The sequence below is a fragment of the Marmota flaviventris genome, chromosome 6 (genome assembly GCF_047511675.1).
Source record: "Marmota flaviventris isolate mMarFla1 chromosome 6, mMarFla1.hap1, whole genome shotgun sequence".
In the NCBI taxonomy this organism is placed as follows: Eukaryota; Metazoa; Chordata; class Mammalia; order Rodentia; family Sciuridae; genus Marmota; species Marmota flaviventris.
The window spans coordinates 106,808,917-106,827,682 of NC_092503.1; the positions used below are offsets into that span (position 1 = coordinate 106,808,917).

Consider the following 18,766-nt stretch of genomic DNA (forward strand, 5'->3'; position numbering starts at 1 on the left):
CAACTCTAAAAGCAACTATACCAGGTGATAGCTGAATATGAACCAAATTATGACAGTGACAGAGAAATTTGAAAGATTCATGTTTGGATTTTAAAAGTTCCCCAAAGAGTTCATGTTAGGCAACACATCAAGGTTCAGAAGTGAAAAGTGTGTATTACCAGAGTTGTGTTATAGTTTAGATATTAAGTATCCCCTGAAAAGCTCTTATGTTAGGCAATGCAGGAATGTTCAGTGATGGAATTATTAAGATTATGAGCCTGTAACCTCATCAGTGCATTAATCCATTTGATGGATCAATAATTTGAATGAATTACCAGGTAGTAACTGCAAGCAGGCAGGGCATGGATGGAGGAAGAAGGTCATTGAGGTGTGGCCTTGGCTCCTATCTTATCCCTGGTTCCTCTTGCTCTCTGCTTTCTGCTCCCTTTCTTCCTCTTACCCCCACCACCCACCACCCCCAGCTTTGAATTGCCATTTGCTAAGCAGCTTTCCTCTGTCATGAACTTCTTCTGTGATGTTCTGCCTTACCTCAGACCCAGAGAAATGGAATCAACTGACCATGGACTGAGACCTCTGAAGCCAAGAACCTGAATAAACTTTTCCTCCTCCATATTGTTCTTATGAGGTTTTGTCACAGACAAAAAGCTGACTAACGTGATTCAGAACATATTCAAGAGGCATAATCTTGAAAATGAATCAGATGTAAACTATGGAAAAAGAGTAAAAAAGATGATACCCCAGGTTCCTGACTTGGGCAACTGCTCAAATGATGTCACCATTCACTAAGAAAAAGTGTATCAAGAAAATTAGAAAAATAAGCCACAAACTGAGAGAAAACACTTTAAAAAAAAAATTTCTGATAAAGAACTGTTAGCCAAAATATACAAACAACTCAACAACAAATTCCTGATTAAAAAATGCATACAAGATGCAAACCAATGGCTCTATAAAAAGACATAAAACTATGAAAGACATATAAATGAATAAATAAGCATATGAAAAGACGCCAAACATCATATGCCTTTTGCAAACAAAACAATGAGATGCCAATACACACCTATAAGAATGGCCAAAATCCAATATACTGACATCAAATGACAGCAAGGATAGGAAATAACAGAAACTTTCATTCACTGCTGGGAACTCAAAATGTATAGTCGCTTTGGAAGATAGTTGACAGTTTCTAATCTAATAAACATACTCTTAACTATGCAATACAGCAAATGCATTCTTCATTATTTACCCAAATGAATTGAAAACAGGTCTACACTAAGGATGTTTTTAGCAACTTTGTTCATAACTGCCAAAATTTGGAAATAAACAAGATGTTCTTGAGTAGTGAATGAATAAACAAAACAGTGGTACACACAGACAATAGAACATTAATCAGAGATATAAAGAAATGAGCTACCCAGACATGAAAAGACTTGGACGAACCGTAAACATATACTACTATGTGAAAGAAGCTATTCTGGGAAGACCATATTCTGTAAAATTCCAACTACCTGATGTTCTGAAAAGTGTAGTCAATGGCTGCCACTGGAGGGAAACAGAAATGAATGAGTAGGAACAGGGGATTTTATGAGCAATGAAAACTATTCTGTATATGATTCTACAATGGTAGATACATATCATTATACTATAACAAGAAGAATGAACCCCCACTATGGACTTCAGGTGATAATAATGAGTCAGTGTAGGTTTACTGTATGTAAAAAAAAAAAAAAAAAAAAAGCAATAATTAGGGAGGCCCACGTATGTGTGGAGTTAGGGAACATTTGAGAATTCTTTGTTGAGTTCTTCTGTAACCTAAAACTACCCTAAAACATAGAGGCTATTAAAAAGAAGGAAAGGAATACAAAAAGAAAGTAGAACAAATGTGAAAGAAGAAAACAAGAAATTTTAAACCAAAACACTTAATTTTTGCTTCAATTTTGTTTCTATCAGAACATATTATTATGGGCAGTAAACCTCATAGACACATATCTACACATAAGCACATGAAGAATCCCTGTTCTATTTCTATTTCCTGTGATATTTCCTCCTTGATTATCTATTTCAGTCAACACACACACAAACACACACACACACACACACACACATACACCCAATGGAGTCAAGCTTTACTTCTTCTGCCTCTGAGAGACTTTATCTCCAAACTTCTGACCTCTTTTGTGGTTAAAAATTCAACAGATACGGGGCTGGGGATGTGGCTCAAGCGGTAGCGCGCTCGCCTGGCATGCGTGCGGCCCGGGTTCGATCCTCAGCACCACATACAAACAAAGATGTTGTGTCCGCCGAAAACTAAAAAATAAATATTAAAATTCTCTCTTTAAAAAAAAATAAACTTGATCATAACCTATAAAAAAAAAAATTCAACAGATACATCACTAAATGTGAGTTCAAGGATAAGAGATTTTGTTTTATTATATTTCCAGTGCCCAGAATAAAGTCTCTAATAAGCACTGAAAGAGTTAAATGAACCACTATTTACGAATTATAAAATCAGAAAGCAATGAGACAGTTGTATAACACTCTGACTCAAAAACGGACCCAACCAAATACAGAATTCTTTATATAAAGGAACCATTTGAAATCAGTAAAGAAAAGATAAATTCTTTATTAAATGATATTGGGAGAACTACCTAGATATATGGAAAAAACTAAGCTGGATCTCTTATACCAAAGTAAATTCCAACTAGTCCAAAGACAGAGTTATACAAAAATAACATAACGGTACTAAGAGAAAATATGAGTGACCATTTCTTCAAACCTTAGGAGCAAAAAAATTGATGTTATGACTTCACAAGCATGACAGAAAACAAGAAACAGGAAAGAAAATTTTGACAGCTCTAACTAGAAAGTAAAAAAAAAAAGTTTGTTGTAAAACTATGTCATGTTATAAATGATGCATAACATTTCTGTCAAGGACAGACTACCTATTATGGTAGTCTTCATAAGACCACTATAAGATTATGGCTTCCATATAACAGAGCTAAAAAGTCTCTGTTGCCTAGTGACACTGCAGTTAACGTGATATCACAACACATTTCTTATGTGTTTGTGGTGACAAACCAAATGCACTCCCAATCGTATAAAAGTATAGCACATAAAATTATATACAGTATACATATAAACACTATACAGTATACATTATATATAGTACATAATTAAGTATAGTACATATACTCAATAATGATGATAAATGGTTACATTAGTAAATTGATTATGCATTTAACATACTATATTTTATCATACTTTTATCATTATTTAGTTTTTAATCAATATTTTAGTGTACCCCTACTGACAAAAAAAAATTTGTTGTAAAACTATGTCATGTTACACAAGAAACAACCTCATCTCATCAAAACAGTGTCACCTGGTAGCATCATTTTTTCTCATGCTTAGTTATTAAATGTTAAACTATTATGTTATTTTGTTTGTCATGGCCCTAGGAATAACATATACCATATAGCCTAATATGTTATAAGCTATACTATCAAGGTTCATATGAGTAAAACTTTAATGATATTTTCACAACAACAAAATAATCAAAACAAATTTTTTAGAATGTGTCGCCATCATTAAGTGACATAATGGTGAATCAAACATTTGGATGGCAAAGATAAACAGTAAAGAAGCTGGAAAAAAATCACAATATAAAAGTATCAACGGATTTATTATTTCAAGAAATTCTCCATAAAATTAATAAATTATCTTTTTATGAGCAAACTCCATGAGCAGATAATTCCAAAAGGAAATGGAAATAAATAAATGAAGACTGAGGATATAATAAAAATTTTTATGACATTTACCTTTACAAAATTAAAAACTTTAAAAGTACTGTCAGACCTGCTTAAAGGCAAAACTAATCAAAAACTGTAATGTGTATGGAATAACAAATCTATTTCTAGGGATTGATCCTATAAAAATAAACTGACAACTACCTTAAGATGAATATTATATGTATATATGGATTGAGTTTGAGAACATATTGTTTATAATAAACTAAGAGCTTGAAGAGCTATTAATAAGAAACTACTTTAAAAAAAACTAATGATACAATCATCTGTTGATATCTATGGAGGATTAGTTCTAGAACCAGCATGCCCCATCCCAGCACACAGAAATCTGCAGATACTCAAGTCCCTTACATAAAATGATATATTTGCCCATAACCTACACATATCTTCCTATGTACTTTAAATGAGCGCTACATTATTTATAATACCTAAAACAATATGACATGGAAGTAGTTGTATTTTATTGCTTAGGGAATAAAGACAAGAGAAAAAAGTTTGTACATGTTCATGTTTGCCCTCTGGTCTCTCAGACTGAATAAATTTAGTATAGTTCTTTGTATACCTATCTCAACCCTGTACTTTGCTTGTCCATGGGAAGTAAGGACAGAATACCAACAGCCTATGAGCAGCAAAAACCGGCACATTTCTTCAATGAATGTAGTACAGTTTCACACATTTCTCCATCATCTAGCTTGTAGGGTTTCTAATGATTTTGACTTTATATTGCTCAGAACTGTTTGATGCTTATAAACAATGCATATTACTTTCTAATCAGAAAAAGAGTTCTTTTAGTTTAGAAAAAACAGTTAAATGGATAGCAAATTGCGAAAAAATGACGAAGTACAAATCATAGAAGATACACACAGTATTCCACAAGGTACACTGATTCATTCTGATTAGTAGTGTACTCAAGAAAAAGTACTCTGATTTGCGAGTAACACACAATTGGGCATAGTGGCGCACGCCTGTAATTCCAGCTAGATGGGAGGCTGGTGCAGGAAGATCCTCCTGGTGCAGGAGGATCCCAAGTTCAAAACCTGTGAAGGTTTTGAAAAAAAGGGCTTTATGACAGTTTAAAGTGTTCAGTTAACATGTGAGGACTTGTGTTCAATCCCCAGTATCAGAAAAACAAAACAAAGTAAGACAAAACAAAAAAGCAAGTCATATCACATGTGTTAACTTCAAGGTTTTCAGACTGCACTAAGTATTTTCCAAACTAAAAAAAAACATACAATCTACATAAAGACTGGTAATTAGAACCTCAACATTCCAAAGAGTGCTCATTTTGGCTTCTACTATGTCTCATAAGCTACCTACATTTTTAAAAATAATATAAAGTTGACAGATGCCTATAATCCCAGCTTCTCAGGAAGCCAAGGCAGGAGGATTAAGTTCAAGACCAGCCTGAGTAACACTGAAAGACCTTGTCTTAAAACAAAGTATTTTTTTAAAGGGAGCTGGGGTTTTGCTCAATGATAAAGCACCCAAGCACCTCTGGGTTCAATCCCCAGTACAGCAAAAAAGGAAGATTTTTTTTTTTAAATTTTAATTAATAAAGTCACATCTCTAACAGCTATAGGTGCTTTGCAGTACAGGAGACGAAGCACTTGGCTTGGTGTTCAAATTCTGTTCCTATAGAAAAGTAACTCTACTTTGAACAAACAAGACAAAGTATAGTTTCTGAAGACAGATAACCTAGGTACAAATATTGGTTCTATTCTGTTCACTAGCTATATAAGCTTAGATATCTGTGTTATCTTTAATAAAAATTTACCATGTGAATATATTAATTCTTTGCTCAAGATCTAGAACCATTCTAGGAACCCTCAATATTTTCAGAGACAACCATATCCTTGAATACTAGACATAATAATTCTTCTGAAGACAAAAGACACAAGACAAGGGGGGAAGCAAATTAATAATATAATGAACACTGCCTTGCAAATATATAATGCCAACTAAGATGCTATCATATGCACCGAGTGACCTCAAGACTTTAAGCAAAATCATAAACAGGGCAAGGTTTGTGTTGGGGTCCATCACCTCCTCTTCCAGAACCCCTTCTCCCCAATATCATTCTTTACACTGCTAGATACATATATATATATATATATATATATATATATATATGTATATACATTCTTACCAACCTACATTGCTCCTCAGTCTCTGGACATGCAGTATCCCCAGACTCTCTGGCCATCGTCTTCAACAATAATTTTACTAAGTGCTAGAGTAGTAAAGACTTCCAGTGTGCTTCATCCTTCCTCTGTCCTTTTATCTAAACAGCCAATACATAAAATAAATTCTACCAATAAAGTATTTTTTTCCTACTAACTTTACTTTCTTTCTAAACTTTGAAAATGGTTCCAGAAAATTCCAATTTAAAAAAAAAAAAAAGTATCTTCCCTTAGAAAGCAATCATGTATGGACAAAACAAATTCTGAAAAACAATGAATCTCATTCTTAAAACTTCCTGCAAAACATGTAATGTCAACACAAAAGTGGCCAAGAAAATATATGATACAGATAATCTCTATGCAGTATTATGTTGGGCTGGAGATATAGATTAGTTGGTAAAGTGCTTGCCTAGCATGCATAGGCCCTGGGTTCAATCCTCAGCACCATCAAAAAGAAAAAAAAAAAAAAAAGTATTATGTTGACTAGTAGGAAGTAGCATCCTGGAGGTGAATGAGAAATATAAGCAAATTGGTGGGGAGGTACAATACAGCTATTCTTCATCTATTAAGGTAATCAAAGATATTTAACTTTGATTATACTAACCAAAAACAGATAAAAAGATAATCAACAAAACTCACATTATAATATATCTACATAATAATTTGGTTATCTGATCATGGCTAATACATTATCATGATTTGAAAACAGAAAGAAATTAACTTGTATTCCACAGAATCCCCCAAAAAACTAAAAACTAGATGAAAAGACAAGAACTTCTTTTTATTTCTCAAATGAAAGAGGTTATTTAATCACCAAATTTCTAACAGAGTAATAGCTCTGCTTAAGCTAATAAAAATCTAAAAATATACTTACATTTAACTTAACAGTCTGCATTTCCAGAAATGTTATATGAACTAGTACCTCCTATTTTACAGAAGCATAATTAGAAGAGATGAAAAATTATATTAAATAAGAAAAATTTAATAAGAAATAAAAAAAAAATTATAGGATTAAATGTTTATTTGGGGGCTAGGGATATGGCTCAAGCGGTAATGCGCTCGCCTGGCATGCACGGGGCGCTGGGTTTGATCCTCAGCACCACATAAAAATAAAGATGTTGTGTCCACCAAAAACTAAAAAATAAATATTAAAAAAAATTTTTTTCTCTCTCTCTTAAAAAAAATGTTTATTTGGTGCATGCCTACTGTTTTAGTCTGACTGAATTAACTTTAGGCACACATTTTTAAAAGTTAGTCTAGAAATGACTGATTTAGGATTCTAGCTTAACAAAATGGTCTGCCCCATCCCTAAAGTTATTATTACCATTTGTTGTTGTTTTGCCATGTAAGTGATTATACATATTAAAGAATGATCCAAAAGTTGATTTTCCTTTTATGATTAAACAATATAGTCACACACGGCGGCGGGGGGGGGGGGGGATCCTTTAAGTCCAAAATAAAATGAACAGAAAAAGATGTTCCTTAACATACATATCTTTATATTATATGTACTGATTTCTTGCATATAAATCAGCAAGGAAAACAACAATGGAAAATGTAATAGGAAAGGGCTATTTTTGAAAGTTTCTAAACTTCTCTCTCTAAATATGCTTTTCACTGCATAATTGTTGTCTATACACTTTGGACAAAGGGACTCCCTATTTAAACTGCCCCTCCTCCATTTGGAAAAGCAAAAGTAGGGAAAGAGGGAGGAGAAAGTTATAAAAATTCATTGTCAATGGCATCCTACTCCTTTGCTTTTTCTATCTCAACAATGTTAATGAGAGCCAAATGAAATATAGAGGGAAAAACACATAAAGAACTCTTCTACCCATGTTCTTTCAGGCATATTTCACTGATTGCAATGGTTTGAAAATACTCCATTATTTTACACTAGTCACGTTTTTCATACTAGCTAATTTTAAAAAAAATGTTATTCACAATTTCAGTCCTAGGATAAAGAGGTTTTACTAAGAACTTCAGGGAATGAAGGCGAGAGTGTTTACAATTTCTTCTGACTGAAAAGACATCAAGACTGCAATAGATCCTCTCTTAAAGATGTTACTCTCCTTGAGAATATACATAACAGTGAAAAGTGGGCAATTAGTGCTGGTCCAAAAAGCAAGAGCAGGAGATAGCTCAGAAGCCCAGCTTCTAACACTCAAACTTTCCTGATGGAACCTAGTTAAATTATTCTACAATAGTAACCAATTTAAAATAACTGAGCAGAAACAAAATTTACTAACTTTTTAAGGGAAAAAGTTTGAATTTAACTTTGTAAATTAAATCCCAATCAAACATTATCATGACTTATATACATAAATGTGTTGAATTTCTATTTATGGTGTGGAAACATAGTATGTAAAGGAGAGGAAGGGTACAAATAATTGATTTTAAAAGATTTTCTAGAGAAAACAGTCTTTAAAGATAGCTATCAAATTTCATTTTACTTTTTTTGTAGTACTGGGGACCTGAAATAAAGTTCACTTTACCACAGAGCTATATACCCAGTCCATTTTTTGCTTTTTAATTCTGAGATAGGGTTTTATTAAGTTGCTTCAGCTGTCCTTGAATTTGCCATCCTCCTGCCTCAAATTTCAACCAAGGTCACTGGGATTACAATGTACCACCATGCATAGGGATCTATACAAATTCCTAATGAGGAAGGAGGCTAGTAGAGGGTCTTGAAGAAGAAATGCACTTCTCAGGATAATTTTATGCTTGCTTGAATTTTGGTTCAACATGTATTAATTGTGTGATTTTACCAAATCTAAATCTTTATACATTTTCTCAAGCATTACCTGTATAAATTATTTCTCTAATTCACTGAACACAGTCCATATTGGATTTAGAATATCATCTAAAATAACGTAAGTCATGAAACAAATTATTTTTAGTCAATGATTAAAATTAATGCTTTAACTGATTTTTCATAAATAACTATATACAACTTTGGCAGTCCATCTATCAATTTTATTTTTTGCCTTTTTAATAAATGTTTGTTTCCTGCTCAAGTAACATGTTCTGCATGAATGGCAATCAAGCATCTTTTAAAACAAGAACTGTATATACTAAAAGTATACAACATGTTTTATATATATATATATGCATAGTGAAATGATTACTTTAGTCAAGCTAATTGATATCTGCTTTTTATAATTTCCAGTTAGTAAGTATACTACGTTATCTTCCATTTAATACTCCGATATCTACAGTTTTTACTCTATTAATCTGTCACCAATTAATAAAAGTAAAATAAATGCCAAATGTTCTCTAATTGAACTGCTATGAAGCTACTTTCCTGAATTGTTCTATTAATTAAAGTCACTCATCTTTTAACACTTAAAAATATAATTAATGTGTATTCAAAAGAACTATTTTCATAAAATAAAAAAATTTAAATATAAAAGTCATATATTAATTTCCAACCAAGCAAAAAAAAATCATATATTGCGGGCACAGTGGCATATGCCTGTAATCCCAGCAGCTCAGGAGATTGAGGGAGGAAGTTCACAAATTCAAATCCAGTCTCAGCAATTTAGGGAGGCCCTGTCTCAAAACAAAAAATTAAAAAAAAAAAAAAAAAGTGTCTGGGGATGAAGCTCAGTGGTTGAGTACCTCTGGGGTCAATCATGGGTACCAAAAAAAAGCCATATAAAATCAAGGTGACATTTCCTTCATTAGAATAATATTTCTTCTCATAGAAACAGTAAAATACGAACAAGTTTAAAAACAAAATCAATATTCTTCTAGAAAAATAATATGACAATTTAAAGAAAAAAAAAATCAACAAGTCCCTCCTAAAGTAGCCATATACATCATCTTAATCCTCATAGTGCTACTTAATTTTTCCTTATAAGTGACTCTTTTAAAAGATTTTAAGTACATATGAAGGTCTGATGTCTACTTTGGCATTTAACATGGATCTAGAAAAAAATGGCAGCTAAACATTTTCAATTACAAGTTTTTAAACTGCCTAATAAAAAAAAATAAAAATGCAGAATCAATGATTTATCTTTTTTCCAACAAAAAAGCTAGAAACTTAGTTTAAAACCAAGAAAATAAATCCAAATTATTTTTATCTCTTTCCTGAAATACGTAAGTGTGAATAATTTTTGTTCCCTTCTTCCTTATTATGTCAAAAGTCTAAAATACTTTTCAAAGTCAGGAAGTCTTCAAAAGAAATCAAAATTTCATTTTAAATGTAAAAATATAACAGTAATTCACTTACCAGCACCTGAGACATATTCTGTGATCATATCCACTTATTTTTTAAAGTATCAAAATAAATATAACAAAACTGGTAATATAGCAAACCACACCACCTTGAGAATCAGTACAAACCTCATAAGAAAGTTGCTTCACATTCACAGATTAAACCCCCTTCCAAGCTGGGTGCAATGGGACACACTTGTAATCCCAGCGGCTAGGCAGGCTGAGGCAGGAGGATTGAGAGTTCGAAGCCAGCCTCTGTGCTAGGCAACTCAGTGAGACCCTGTCTCTAAATAAAATACAAAAAAGGACTGGGGATGTGGCTTAGTGGTTAAGTACCCCTGAGTTTAATCCCTAGTACAAAAAAAAAAAAAAAAAAAAAATCCACAAATACTCTCTTAATATTCTTTAAGTATATAAAGACTCTGTTAGGGCTGCCATTGGTTGTGGCTCAGTGGCAGAGCACTTGCCTCACACATGTGTGGCACTGGGTTCAATCCTCAGCACCACATAAAATAAATGAACAAAATAAAGTTATTGTGTCCATGTATAACTAAAAATTTTTTAAAAAAAAAATCAAAAAAATATTGTTAACCTTCTGTTTTAATATCTTATTTCACTGATATTTTTCTGCTTTCTCTATATCTTTTTATGCTTCAATAATTGTAAATTTAACTACTAAATGCACCTTCTAAAGTATTGTTCCTCCCCAACCTCCTTAAAATATTGTTCCTCCCCACCTCCTTACATGACTATGTACTCCTTTATATGAAACTCATCAGTTAACAGAATCCACAAACATTTATTAAATGCCTCCAACCAGCCAATTGCTCGGTTAGGTTATATTAAACCTTCTATGTTGCCAGGCATGGTGGCACCTGCCTGTAATCCTAGCAACTCAAGAGGCAGGAGGCCAGCCTCAGCAACTTAGTAAGACCCTGTCTCAAAATAGAAAAATAAAAGGAGTAGGATGAGATTCTCTAGGTTCATTCCCTAGTACAAAAAAAACAAAGATTTCCTCTTATGAAAAACTAGAGATGTACTTTACCCTATTCCTTCCACTAAGTATAGTTAAAAACTCTAGACATTAAAAATATTTAAAATTAAAAATATAAAACTTAAAAATATAAATATATGAAAAGACTCTGAAATGTAGAGTATAGGAAGTAGAATAGCCAAGAAAACCAGGTTCCAGAATTTGAGGAACAATACAGAAGTGAATTTACTGATTTTATACAATACAGAAGTGAATTTACTGATTTTATAGTTTGCCTATATCCGCAGACCAGGTATTAGAGAAGTTAGCAACCTGGAAATGCCAAGAGGTATAACAATATGGCTCCAAGAAAATTCTGCTATTGCTAACCTTAGCCAAAGGAGCAGAAAAATAGCTATCCTAGCAAGACAGAAAGCTCTGAGATAGTAGCCGTTCTACTGCAGTCAAATGGCACAGGGGAAAAAACAAAACAAAATTCTAGCCCCATCCCTACCCAAGCTAATATTGAGTAGACTTTCATCCTCACCAGGCTGCAATAGACACCATGACCACCACCATATCTCCATATCCCCAACAAGGTAGTGTCAGAGAAGGCCAAATAGACAGCCAGGACTTTCCAGCACACAAGATAGGAAAAAAAAACTTCTCTCCTGCCCTCCAACCCATCCCAACCAGTAGTGGCCACTCCAGAAACATTAATATGGCACACCTGCCCCTTTAGCCAGGCAAAGCAATGGAGGCTTCTCACCTGGAAGAAGTAAGGAGTCCTCCCCCACAACTGTCAACAGAAACAAAGTTGGGTACTGAACTTTGAGGCAACTCATTTTACTTTTTTTCAACACAAGTTTCCCCTTTAGGAATATAAACCTTTGAGATCCAAGGTTATCAACCACTACTCTCTGTGTACAGGTTTGTACTGAATACTCTAGGCAACTGTAACACAAGGGTGACCATTTGTATGTATGTAAAAGGCACCATAAAATCCAGGTGCGGTGGTGCACACCTGTAATCCCAGTGGCTCGGGAGGCTAAGGCAGGAGGACTGCAAGTTCAAAGTCAGCCTCAGCAACTTAACAAGGCCCTAAGCAACTTAGTAAGACTCTATTTCAAAATATTAAAAAAAAAAACAACAAAAAAAAAAACGCTGGGGTTCTGTCTCGGTTAAACTCCCTTGGGTTCAATCCCTGGTACTCCTTCCTCCTACAAACAACCAAACCAAAAACAAACCAGAATTAACATACCAAAGTGCTGTACTAAAGGTAAAATCACAGGGAAATAACACTTAATTGTCCATGACTTTCCCCTTAAATCTCAATTACTCTGTACATAAAAATAATAGAGAGCCAACAATTTGGGAACAAACTTTTGAAACATGCATATCAGATAGAGCACTAATCTCTAGGATATGTAAAGAACTCAAAAATGTTAACACCAAAAAAACAACCCCATCAATAAATGGGCCAAGGACCTGAACAAATACTTCTCAGAAGATACAGTCAATCAACAAATATATATATAAAAAAATAAAAGTTTGACATTGCTAGCAATTAGAGAAATGCAAATCAAAACCACTCTAAGATTTCATCTCACTCCAGTCAGAATGGCAACTATTAAGAATACAAACAACAATAAGTGTCGGCAAGGATGTCAGGGGGGAAAGGCGCAATCTTACGTTGCTGGAGGGACTGCAAAACTGGTGCAGCCAATATGGAAAGCAGTATGGAAAATCCTTGGAAAACTGGGAATGGAACCATCATTTAACCCAGCTATCCTACTTTTGGGTCTATACTCAAAGGATTCAAAACAGCATACTACAGGAACACAGCCACATCAATGTTTATAGCAGCACAATTCACAATAGCTAAACTGTGGCACCAACCTAGATGCCCTTCAGTAGATGAACAGATAAAGAAAATGTGGTATATATACAAAACGGAATATTATTTGGCAATAAAAGAAAATAAAACCATAGTATTTGCAGGTAAATGGATGGCGTTGGAAAAAATAATGCTAAGTGAAGTTAGCCAATCACAAAAAAACAAATGCTGAATGTTTTCTCTGATTTAACGATGCTGATTCATAATGTGGTGGTGGGAGGGGGCATAGGAGGATTAGATGAAAGGGAAGGGAGGGGAGCATGGAGGATAGAAAAGACAGTGGAATGAGATAAACATCATTACCCTAAGTACATGTATGAAGACACAAATGGTGTGACTCTATTTTATGTAAAAACCAGAGATATAAAAAATTGTGCTCTCTATATATAATATGAATTGTAAAGCATTCTATCATATATAACAAAATTTTAAAAAGAAAAAGAAAAAACAGCCTCACTGTCCATTCTGTTTTCCAACTTTAAAAATTAACTTTTAGCAGATACATTAAAAACATAAAAATTAGACATATTACCAAGGTAATATGTAATGTTTCAATGTGTGTATTCATTGTATGTTTAAATCAGATTAAACATATCTCCTAAAACATGTATTAAGTTTAATGGAAAAAACTTTCAAAATCGTGGCAGCTTTTTGAAATGCATATTAACTATAGTCTACTATAATAGAACACCAAAATCTCCTGTTCCAAACTGAAACTTAAATCCACTGATGATCCCTTCCCCATTCCTCCCTACTTTCTAATCTCCCTGCCTCTGGTAACTGCTATTATATTCTCGACTTCTATGAGATTAACATTTTTAGATTTCATATATGAGTGAGATCATATAGTACTTATCAAGTACCTGGCTTACTTCAATTTATATAGTAATCTATAATTCTATCCATGTTGTCACAAATGATAGCATTTCATTCTTTTTGTGGCTAAATAATAATCCATTGAGCATAGACACCACACTTCCTTCATTTGTCAGTTAATGGATACTAAGGTTGTCTCCATTTCTTGGATATGTTGAAAAATGCTCTAATGAAAACGGGAATGTGCCAGGTACAGTGGTGCAGGCCTATAACCTCAGCAGCTCAGGAGAATGGGGAAGAAGTTCAAAGTCATCCTCAGCATCTTAGTGAGGACCTAAGCAATTCAGTGAGACTCTTGTCTCTAAATAAAATTTTATATAAAAAAGAACTAGGGATGTGGTTCAGTAGTTAAGTGCCCCTGGATTCAATCTTAAGAACAGAGAGAGAAAGAGAGAGAGACAGAGAGAGAGAGAGAGAAAGGGAATGTGGACATCTCTTTAACATACTAACTTTACTTATTCTGGATACATACCCAGTGGTGGGATTGCTAGTAGTTCTATTTTTAACTTTTTGAGTAATCTCCATATTGTTTGGCTATAGAAATTTATACTCCCACCTACATCCTTGCCATCACTTGTTATCTTGGTCTTATTGATAACAGCCTTGATTTGTATATCTGTGCTGATTAGTGATACTGAGCATTTTTTTCAAATAGCTGACTATCTATTATGACTTCTTTTGAAAAATGTCTATTTTTTAAATCAGATTATTGGTATCTTCTCTATATTAACACTCTTTTCTATATATATTAACACTTTTTGTTCTAATATCACTACCTTATTCTAAACATTCTCGGATCTTCTCTTAACCTGAGGCAATAAAATAAAGAAAACATCGACTTCATTACATAGCACTAATGATGTAGACTTCATGAATATCAATTAATGCATGTATCTGGTACAGTAGACATTACTAGTGCTCACCTAGTGTTTCTAATTCTACTGTCATTCTGGACACATAATAAGATCATATTTTCTTGCCCCTCTTGATGGAACACAAGACCAAAGACTATACCATTGCTCCGGCCAATGAAATACAAAGGAAAGTAATACACCACTTCCACAGGGAAGCACTTAAAATTGGAATCTAATTCTTCATACTATCTTGCCCTACTTTATCAAAGAAGTACAACTTGATAAGAAATTGCCACAAGACTGAAGTAGCTCCAGGAGGTTGTGCTAACACATGAAAAGCTGCTCAGAGTTTTGGCTAGCTATATCACAAAAAATTGCATGAAAAGATCATACTCTCATTCTATTATTCCACCACTGTCATTTTATATTATTATTCCACATGTGGTACTAATTTTAGTATCACAATATAAACTCACCTATTCTGATTCTAATTTCCTCAACTTGTATAATAAAAACTTGTTTTTGAGGAGAATTTCTAGGAGTGGGGATAGTAGAAGGCCATAAATGAAACATTCTGCAAAGTTATCTACAAACAACTATGCAGTTCAAACCCTGATTCTTTTTGTACTTATATTATTATTTTGACTTTTTTTCACATATTTCTATTTCATCTTTGGTCTTTGATATCTCCTTACGTCATGTGCCTTTCTGAAAGAAATTTAAATTTTGTAATTTTAATATTTTTCAACTACATTGGTGCTACTGAAGAATTTCATATCACTTTGTCCTTACATCCACAAAAGCATAAAGGATATTACAAAATGATCATATTTCTCTAATAACCAGCACATAGCAAAAATACATTTCTCATTAAAAAAAAAAAATCTGACATTTGCCTATAATAAAGCTAACTACTACTAAGTCCTTACCAGTGTGACTTTGGGCAAATTATAGAACTTTGGAACCTCAGCACTAAAAATGTAAAAAGTAACAATAATTGAAACTCAGAAGATGGACAATAATTTAGACTGCTCAAGTAGTCATACATAAAGGATTATTCAGGAGCTATTAAAAATGTATAAAAATCCATTAAGTGGGAAGGTTAGCTTGTGAACACTCAATGTAGACAAGAGCAGAGGTGAGTGGTAAGATTTAAAAGTTTCACAATGCCAAGACTGTGTAACTTTGAAGAAAATGCCCAGGTACAATGATCACTTAGAAAGATATGATAAGAAAAGCAGACAAACAACTGGATGGGTGGGTTATGCTAAATGAACCCCAAGCACCCAAGCTGAGAATCTTGCCTTTTCTTGATAAAATCTGAATTCTATAATCTTTATTACTGTTCTTACTTAGAAATTATTTTAACGCCACTTTTCCCTATCCTATCATGCTCTACTAATCACTATGAGCTAACTAGTGATATAAAACCCATTGCAGCGGAAATAATTACATTACATATCCATATCAAAACCACAAATATTAAGAAAAGTTGCACATCAACAATAATTATATAAATATCTAAATCACAATAAAATATTACTTGTTTGTGTACAGGCAAATAGGTATAAAACCATAAACTGGATGGATATATAATACAATTTCAGAATACAGGTGTTTCTAAAGAGGAAAGTAATGAGAAATCAACTTTATCTATAATGTTGTCTTTATTACAAAGTAACACTGAAGCAAAAATGACAAAAATAATAATATTCCATACATTAAGTTCATGGATCCTTGTCCTATACTTATTGTGAAATACCTTTAAAATTAGAAGAAAAACTAACATTGCAAAAGGGCAGTGAATTGGACATGTTCATCATAAAACAAAATTTTGGGGGGTGATGAAGGGTACTGGGAATTGAACTCAGGGGCACTCAATCAACAGAGCCACATCCCCAGCCCTATTTTGTATTTGACTTAGAGACAGGGTCTCACTGAATTGTTTAGCACTTCACCATTGCTGAGGCTGGCTGTGAACTTGTGATCCTCCTACCTTACCCTCCAAGCTGCTGGGATTACAGCTGTATGCTACTGCACCCAGCACAAAACAAATTTATAGTATTTAAAATTTTTCACAATAGGCCACAAAAATGATTTGACCTTTCCATTCATCTTCTAAGCCAAATATGATTATCACTGTTCTTCAGTAAAACTACCTGAAATAATAATAGGGAGACTAGTTCTACTGTCCATTCCACAATTATATATTTATAAAATAACACAAGCATTTAGGAAAGTTTAAAGTGGGTAGTAAATTATAATTTAAGGCTTTCTCCTTAATCTTATTTATTTTGTTGTTGCTGTTGTGTTGTTGTTGTTGTTAAGATGCTGGATGTCATTAGCTATCCAACAGTAGACAAATCATTTAACTTTCATTCTGAATGTAACCATATTTAAAATGAGATTATTATCTTCCCTACATCACAAGACTATTATAGGCTAAATGAGAATGTGTATAGCAAAGCTACTTAATAAATTACTGCCGCAGTCTGGCTGGGGCTCTCAACAAATTACAAAGTGCCACCCAGATACAAATTATTATTTATTTTTTAAAAATACATAGTGTTACAATTTGGATCTGAAATGTTCTCCAAAAGCTCCTGTGCTCAAAGCTTGGTTCCCCAATGCAGCAGTGTTCACAGGTGGGGCCTGTGGACATGAATAGATCAAAAAGACTCTAACCTCATCAATAAATTAATACATTGATGAATTCACAGTTTTTTAATAGGCTATTGGGAGGTGGCAGAAACTTTAGGAGATGAGGACTAGCTGAATAAAGTAGGTTACTGGGGGCATGCTCTTGGAGGGTTATAGTTTGTCCCCACCCCTTCTTCTGACTGCTTCCTGGCCACCATGAGCTGAGCAGCTTTGCTCCACTGCATATTCCCTACCATGATGCTCTGCCTCAATAAAGACCTAAAAGCAATGGAGTCAACCAAACATAAACTGAAACCTCTCAAACCATGAGCTAAAATAAATCTTTCCTCCTTTAAGTTGATTTTCTCAGGTATTTTGTCACAGTGAAATAAAGCTGACTAACACAGGTATACACAAACCTACAAACATATACAAGCACATAAACACACATATATACAGTGTTATTATCCAGCAGGTCATTAAAGCAATAATAAAATCCATTATAGAAGTATCTAAACTTCTATTTTCTTAAATTCTACAGTAAAAATTGATTGAAAACATTTTCATTTTAGGTATTATTTTAAGTATTTAACATTGAAAATAAAATTCTATGAAGCAACAGCTTGAAATTTAACTGAGAATACTTACCTTAACAAAATTATCAGGAAACATTCCCCTTCTCCCATTTAGTTCTCCTTCTAGCCATCCTTCCTCCTGTAGTTTTTTCACATTCCTGATGATTTCCCCAACTCGAATAGTTAATTCATCATCATGCACAGCATCATAATCATACTCCACAATATAGTCAACTAAAAAAGGGGAGGGAAAAAAAGAAATGTCTAAAATCTAATTCACAAAATACTATAAATAATATTAAAAATCTGATTACCAACATTAGTTAACACAACATAAACATCATCATGACCTGTCTTAATGACTTCAATATCTGACTATATCAACAAATTTATTATCTTAGTACAGAACACAGTACAGCTTTTAAGTGAGAGCCTCAAAAGAAATAAAACATGTAACTCATTCCATTACGTTCTTAAAATCACATGTACACTCTTTGTGGCAGAGAGACTCTACAGTGGTCCCCTGGTTACCACCCCCATCCCATATTTACATCATTTTGTAATTCCTTCTCCTTGAGTGGGAATGTGACCTATGACTGACTTCTATCCAATAGAATATGACAAAAATGATGGATTACATGTGATTAAGAAAAATTGTAATGCCCATCTTGCTAGGAGTCTCTCCCTTATAGCTTTGAAAATATACACTGCTACAGTTTGTACACTGGCCTATGGAGAAGGCCACAAGCAAGT

General features: G+C 33.5%; 1 protein-coding gene across 2 annotated transcripts in view; it reads right to left on the bottom strand.

Moving 5' to 3' along the window:
- Positions 1–18,766, bottom strand: part of Cd2ap (CD2 associated protein) — a 129,510-nt gene that overhangs the window by 57,624 nt on the left and 53,120 nt on the right. For both annotated transcript variants that reach the window (XM_071613330.1, XM_027938246.2), the window contains exon 2: positions 18,087–18,247. In XM_071613330.1, the coding sequence (XP_071469431.1) occupies positions 18,087–18,247 (161 nt within the window). The remainder of the gene's footprint in view (positions 1–18,086; positions 18,248–18,766) is intronic.